The sequence below is a fragment of the Crocodylus porosus genome, unplaced genomic scaffold (genome assembly GCF_001723895.1).
Source record: "Crocodylus porosus isolate Cpor-Errol unplaced genomic scaffold, CroPor_comp1, whole genome shotgun sequence".
NCBI lineage: Eukaryota > Metazoa > Chordata > Crocodylia > Crocodylidae > Crocodylus > Crocodylus porosus.
Genome location: NW_017728924.1, coordinates 3,217,189 through 3,224,603, shown reverse-complemented (window position 1 = coordinate 3,224,603; position 7,415 = coordinate 3,217,189). Strand labels below are relative to the sequence as shown.

General features: G+C 42.9%; 1 protein-coding gene across 1 annotated transcript in view; it reads left to right on the top strand.

Moving 5' to 3' along the window:
- The first annotated feature begins 6,462 nt into the window (after window positions 1-6,462).
- LONRF3 (LON peptidase N-terminal domain and ring finger 3) overlaps window positions 6,463-7,415 on the top strand; it is a 21,197-nt gene continuing 20,244 nt past the window's right edge. The window contains exon 1 of the mRNA XM_019540449.1: window positions 6,463-6,589. Within this exon, the coding sequence (XP_019395994.1) occupies window positions 6,463-6,589 (127 nt within the window). The remainder of the gene's footprint in view (window positions 6,590-7,415) is intronic.

The window sequence follows — 7,415 nt, the reverse complement described above, 5'->3', positions numbered from 1 at the left end:
AAGCTATTGTCTCAGGATTTATTCTTCTTCAGAAATAAATATACAGAGTAATATAATCCCTGTTTGTGAGGACTTTTGCGTGATTCATCAAAACATTTTTTAGATAACTGTCTTAAGAGAGGTAAGAACCATTTCTTCATGATTATGATTCATCGCTCTAATTATTTTAGAAAGCTTGCTACCGGAAAGCTTCATCAATATGTATCGTAAGAAAAGCTTTGCAACATCCCAAATTAAAAAATGAAAAAAAAAAAACCTCTAGCTGAAAACTAGCATGACAAATATGCAATTGACGGTTCCATATTAGTCAGCGTGCTGTTTGTGTTCTCAAAATACATGCATGCTCCATAAATGACTGAGAGGCAAACCATCTTAAAGGGTAATTTAAAGACAACTGGGAATCTGTGGAGAAATAGAGAAGAAATCCTGGCGCATGGGAGTGCAAAAAGCCTGTGAGAGCTTTCAGTTGGTGGCTGCAGGTGACCAAAGGGGGTAGTAACTCGGTGGATTTCCAAGTGGGAATTTATGTTGCTTCACATTGTCCTACCCCTCTGTCGGGTAGCGCACAGCCCCGAGGATGAAAGTTGGCAGTACAGTAGTGCCTCAGATCCTGATTTAACACATAAGGACTTCGCACAGCATGTGTGTAATTCCCCTTTGGACTCAGAAGAAGCATAAGCATGTACGTAAGGGTTTTCCTGAATGTACGTAACGGTTTTCCCAACTCTGGTTAAGTGAGCTATGCTACTGGAGAGGGTGTGGAGGCTGGGCAGCAGCATGAAGACATCATCACCCGTAGGCTGTGGATGGGATTTATCAACCTGTCAAAGTCCTTTTGTACAGCATTTATCATAGTTTTTAGGCACTAGCTTGAGTTAGCTGCCTACTGATCTTGTCGCTCAGCAGTGCCATCCATTCTTCTCTGACCCTTTTGTATGATTGCAAGCGTCTCCCTTATCCCCCTCACTCCCTACAGAGATATGTAGAATGCAGCTGAAATTAAACTCATGGCACTTCAAGAAGGCCTTTTTCCCTCCCACAGGTGTTTTGTGTAGGAGGGGAATGATTTGGCTCTTGGTTTTTCAAGAATGACAATAGGCATAAAAAGACACTTAGTGTGGTGTTGGATTTGCTTCAGACTGCAGTATTATTTTAAACAGCGTGACTTTCTGCTGAAATGAATCAAAGCATCTGAAGATGTCAGGATAACACTTTGTTATCAAAAGCAGGACGCAGCACAGTTTGTTTCTCTCACGAAAGGAAATGCATGCGTTTCTCCAGTGCTGATAACTGCTAAAGGTCTGATTGCAGCATTTCGTGGGTGGATGGGTGGGAAGCTCATTGTGTTCTGAGGATGCCTATGTTTGAGCAGGATGTGTAGTTGTTTTCGCAACCTATTTCTATGACAAATATAATTACCATGGTCAATTTATCACGCTGTTGTGAGCTCTTCTTCCAAAATGGCCAGTGTGGTTTTTTCCCCCCTGCTGGATGCCACAGGATTCTAAAAGCATAATTTTCTAGAAGCTGCTGTCTGTCTCTAATCCTCTCTCATATGAAAAATGCATTTGCTTCCCTGGGACATGACATTTTATTTAGGATAAGGTGCTTCTTAAAGTCTTGTGCCTGTGACGTGCAAGAAATCTCAGAAAACTGATAGCAAGTCTTTCCTACCTTTATGGTAGGTAGGAATTCAGTTCAGGCTGTGAGTGTACAAACAGTAGTCATAGGCGGCAGGTTTGTTCTAGCTTTTCCATCACAAATAATTTGTTAGTACTTACCCTTCACCTGATCACCTCAAACTGTTGCAAATCAGCCATGTGTCACAGGGTATTTGGCTTTAGGCTCATTTGTCAGATGAGTAGATTGTACAATGGAGAGACATTAACTGTGCAAAGGTATAAGCAGGTTGTGGGCAGGACTGAGACTACACCCAAGTCCCAAATCTTGATCCTACACACCAATATCAGATGACAGTTCTTAAGTTTAGATCCTCCACTCTTTGTTTTCTTCCAGGCTAAGCCATCGGTAGCATTTCAATCAGCATAGAACAGTTTTCTTTCCAACTGGCTGGTGGGACAACTTGTAATGACTCTGCCTGTCTCAGCTGGTGGTTGGTGCTTTTGAAGAATGTCCGAGTGGAGAAAATGTACCTTTCAGGAAGAAATTTGTTTGAGGAAATGAATCCCAACGCTCTTAATCTTCTGAATCCCAATGTTGTAAGAGTCCAGAAAAAATGTCCTGCAAATACATGAAATTTAAACACCCAGTTGTGCTGTTATTTGCCAAGCAGATCAATCGATCATGACTTCATCATAAATAAGTTGTATCTTCCACCTGTTATCTCCTGCCTTTATCCACTTAGGATCCAACTCTTCTGAATCTTGAACAGATACCATATCAGCGCCTCACCAGAACTATTATAGCCTTTGGATCAGGCCAAGACAGGTAAGGCCAGATACTGAAATGTATAGAGAGGCTGTGTCTGTGTGTGTGAGAAGCCTGACCCCCTAAGACTTGGAGTGGAGAAGAGGAGGTTGGGGATAGGGGGTATAGATTTGATGTCTCATAAATTTGATCTGCCCCTTGGCTCTGCAGTTTAAGATTGTTAGTGGAATTATTTTATTACATCTCAAACAAAAACAGGCTTCTACAATCCCTTCATAATATTTTCCCTCTGGGTTTTTGATATAAATGCCTTCTAAACTGGAAACCTTTTTCAACTGAGCTCATTAGCAAAGTCCTTTTCAATACCCATGTCATGTGTTTACAAGACTGTAGTACAAAATGTTATTCTACAACTGTTCAAGACATTTGCAAAGTGTTTTCCAGTGGCCAGAATCAGGATCCAAAGTATGTCAGTTCTTTCTCTACTAAATTCCTTTGTTAGCAGTGGTTCTGACAGCTGCAGCATACCATGCTTTGATCCAAAGATTAGTCCTAATTAGGGGTTGAGGCCTTGTCCCATGGACTTCCTGTTCAGTAGAAAGCATTAGTGTAATCACTGCTTATGGATGAGAAGCTGCCTCTCTTTTATCAAAATGCAATAATTGCATTCAAACTTAATTACCTTGTCGCATATGATTCTCCTGGACTTGATATCATCTTTGTCTCATCCACAGGTAACGGGGGATGCTCAGTAGAACACTATAAACCTTAATTTGAACTCTGATTTTACTTGCATGTTCACAAGCCATTTTCTGCATGTTCACCCTGTCCAGTGACATGAAATATGCTGAAGTCCTCATTCAAGAATGAGGAGTAGTCGGCCAGGTCTGCCCACTCATGTAGGTTCCTAACCTGCATACAGGATCTGCACCTAACACAGGAGGTATGCAGTCCCACTGAGGGAAATGCCTTACTTGACTTGGTGCTGACCACAGGGAAGGACTTGGTGGGGGATCTGCAGGTACAAGGTAACCTAGGAGATAGTGACCACCTGTTGATAGGATTCACTATCTGGCAAAAGGTTGGGAAAGATAACTAGTAAGGCAGAAGTGCTAGACGTCCAGAAGGCCAACTTCAGCAAGCTCAGGAGATTAGAGTGGGACTGAGGGGTAATCGCATCAGTGAGTTGGGAGACCAGGAAGGGTGGGAGTTCCTCAAGGCACAAAGGGGTGGGAGATCCTGCAGGCACAAAGGGGTACCATCCCAGTACACACAAAGGGAGGCAAAAGAGCCAGAAACCCTCTTGGCTGAGCAGGGAAATCCAGGAGAGCATACAAGGGAAAAGAGAAGCTTACAGGCTGTGGAAGCAGGGGCAGCCACCAAGGAGGAGTATACCTGTTTTACTCATGCTTGTGAGGAAGGCCAAAGCAGAAACGGAACTCAGGCTGGCAAAAAAGATTAAGGGTAACACAAAGTCCTCCTTTAAGTACATACAGAGCAAGAAGAAGGTGCAGGGTAACATAGGACCACTACAGGATGGACTAGGGCAACTCATAACATAGGATGGACACACATAGGATGGACAAAGTTTAGTTCTTAAAGGATTTCTTTGCATCTGTGTTCCTGGACACGGATACAAACACACCTCCCACTGATACTTTAATTTGGCTTTAGAAAGATGCCAATCCACCAGTGATTAGCACTGACCTGGTAAAGGGGCGCTTGGAGGGGCTGGATGTAAAGTTGGCAGGCCCCGATGATCTTCACCCAAGGGCACTAAAGGAATTGGCCAGTGTCACAGCGAAACCACTGGTCCAACTATTTGAGTGCTTGTGGCACTCAGGACAGGTCCCAGAAGACTGGAAAAGGGCCACTGTGTCCCTATTTTCAAGAAGGGGAGGAAGGAGGATCTGGGTAATTATAGGCTGGTTAGCCTCACCTCTGTTCTTGGCAAGACCTTAGAAAAAATCATTAAGGATCACATTTGTGGGGGGGCAGCGGGTAACACAATGCTAAGGGGCAACCAGCATGGGTTTATAGCAGGCAGATCCTGCCCGACTAACCTGGTCTCTATTTATGATCAGGTCACAAAGTGCTTAGATGCAGGAATAGAGGTAGATGTTATTTACTTGGATTTTAAAAAGGCTTTCGACAGTGTCACACCCAAGTCTTATAAATAAACTAGGTAGCTGTGACACAGATTTGTTCACAGTCAGGTGGGTGGATAACTGGCTTGTGGGGCGCACCCAGAGAGTGGTGGTGGACGGGGTGGTTTCTGCCTGGAGAGATGTGGGCAGTGGGGGCCCCCAAGGCTCTGTCCTTGGACCAGTGCAGTTCAATATCTTCATCAGTGATTTGGACGAAGGTGTTGAAAGCACTCTGTCCAGATTCACAGACAACACCAAACTATGGGGTATGGTAAACGCACTAGGGAGTAGGGAGTGAATTCAGGCAGATTTAGACAGACTGGGGGAAAGGGCAGATCAGAATAGGATGCAATTTAACAAAGATAAGTGCAAAGTGCTGCACCTGGGGGGAGAGAATCACCAATGCACCTATAGACTGGGAAGTACTGGTCTAAGTAGCACAAAAAGGGATTTTGGAGTCCTAGTTGAAGCAAAAATGAACATGAGTTGCCAATGTGACAAGGTAAAAAGTAAGGCTAACCGCACTCTTTCTTGCATTAGCAGGTGCATCACGAGCAGGTCTAGGGAGGTGATACTTCCCCTCTACGCGGCACTGGTGAGGCCGCAGCTGGAGTACTACATCCAGTTTTGGGCGCCGCACTTCAAGAGGGATGTGGATAACCTGGAAAGGGTTCAGAGGAGAGCTACACGTATGGTTGAAGTAAGATCCTATGAAGACAGACTGAGGGATTCGAATCTCTTCAGCCGCCACAAGAGAAGGCTGAGAGGTGATCTCATGGCTGTCTACAAACTCATCGGGGCGGGGGGTCAGTAGGGAATAGGGGATACTCTGTTTACCAGGGCGCCCCTTGGGGTTACTAGAAACAATGACCCTAAATTGAAGGACAGCAGATTTAGATTGGACATCAGGAAGAAATTGTTTATGGTGAGGGTTGCCAAAATATGGAATGGGCTTCCAAAGGAGGTGATGCTTTCCCCTATCTTGGAGATCTTCAAAAGGAGATTAGACAAGCACCTGGCTGGAGTCACTTGACCTCAGTGCTCTTTCCTGCCCAGAGCAGGGGATCAGACTCGATGATCTAATTGGTCCCTTCTGACCCTAGAAATCTATGAAGAAGTTTGCCTAGCCACAGGCAAATATAACATTGAGCAGAGCTGTGTTTTAAGTGAAATGGAAAATCGTCATTCAGTTGACACTAGTGGTTCATGGAAACTTGCCAGTTTGGTTAATTTTTTATGGAAGCCTAAATGATTGATTTCTATGAGCACTTTGATTATTTCAAGATGATCTAAAATTAAGTATATGTATATAGATTAGATTGAATATTTTATTTGAAATTAAACTTCTGAGAAATTTCTATTTGGAAATATCCAAAAGTTCCATTTCACAAAAGGTGTTGACCTTTTCTTTCGTATCTGGAAGAAAATTTCAAGAGAGTGAGATTCCCCAGGGAGCAGAAACTCCATTTCTCCATCTCTCTCATTTTGACTATATCAGAGGAGTTCACAGAGAAATCTGTCTTCACATCTCACCATTCAAAATGGAATTGAATGTGATGCTCATTTTGTTTGGTCTTGAGGTCTTGTCAAACTGATCACTAGTCAGTCATCAATTAAGATGGGTGCTTTGCATGTAAAGGCCACTGCTGCTTTTTTCATTACATACTGTTTATGGATCAGTAGGTAAGAAGGACCTTCCACAGGTTTACTTGTTTTCCCAGTTGCCTTTAATGCTAAATGTTCTTCTTTGCTTCAACCAGTATCTAACAATTAAATGGGTTATATGTACATTTTCCCACTATTTTGTTTCCTCTCAATGAGTGTCATAATACATTTATATATAGGAACTCAATCTGATCATTTTTTTCACTGCAAGTAATATTTTGCATAAATAACAGCACTGAGGATCTTACCTGAGAGTGTAGTTATGCAGCTCAAGAGGAGGAAATCAGAGACACAGAGGATGGAAGAAGATTGCCCAAGGTCAACAGCAGATCAAGTAAAGGAACCGATGTCTGATTCCTCCTCCGTGAGTCAAGGCAGCTCTCTGTCAGGTGAGTTCTTATTTACTCTAATCATTCAAATTCATTTCCCTGGAGGAAAAAAAAACTAGGAGTCATCAGTAAAAACTATTTATGCCTATAAACAGCTACAAACTGAGCACACCAGTCCTTTGCAAATACATCATTTGGTCACTCGTGACGTGACTGTCGTTTTCATCAAACTCCTTTGAAGTTGCTGGGAGTTTTGCCATTGAGTCAGGAGGGTCATCATTTCCCCGCCATGCCTTGAATGCAAAAGAATAAACACAAGAAAGTTTCTATTGGGTTCATGGTCTCAATTATGGAAGAGATTGTAAAGTTCAAGAGTGGGAGTCATGCCCTCAGTGTTTACTAGACTGGTCAATAACTACTTAAGGAAAATTTGTGGTTTTAAAAGCAACAACTCTACCTTTCCTCTTAGAAAAATCACATCAGGGAGAGAGGTTCAGAGTGAGTCAGCTGCTGGCTTCATTTTTTTTTTCTGTTCAAGTGCTGAATAAATCTGATCTGATCTGATGATCAATGCAAATTGGTAGGGACCCCTCTTGTTTCTGCTTCCTAAGCAGAAGATACACTTCATGACTGGCTGCTGCTCTGAATCCATAAATAATTATGAATGCTGAGCTCAAGCTGTACCTTCGGGACATCTTTATTCAGGAAACCTTGCACTCTTGCTCAGTGTCGTCTTGATTTGTTGAGCTGTGTGCTCTTTGCTAAGGTTATCTCTGTAGGGCTGTGCAAGGGGTTAGGACTAAAACTCTTTGATTCGCTAATTTTGCAGTAAATCTGGAGTAACTGATTAGCCTTAAACACACCTGGAAGTTAGACACTCAGGTGC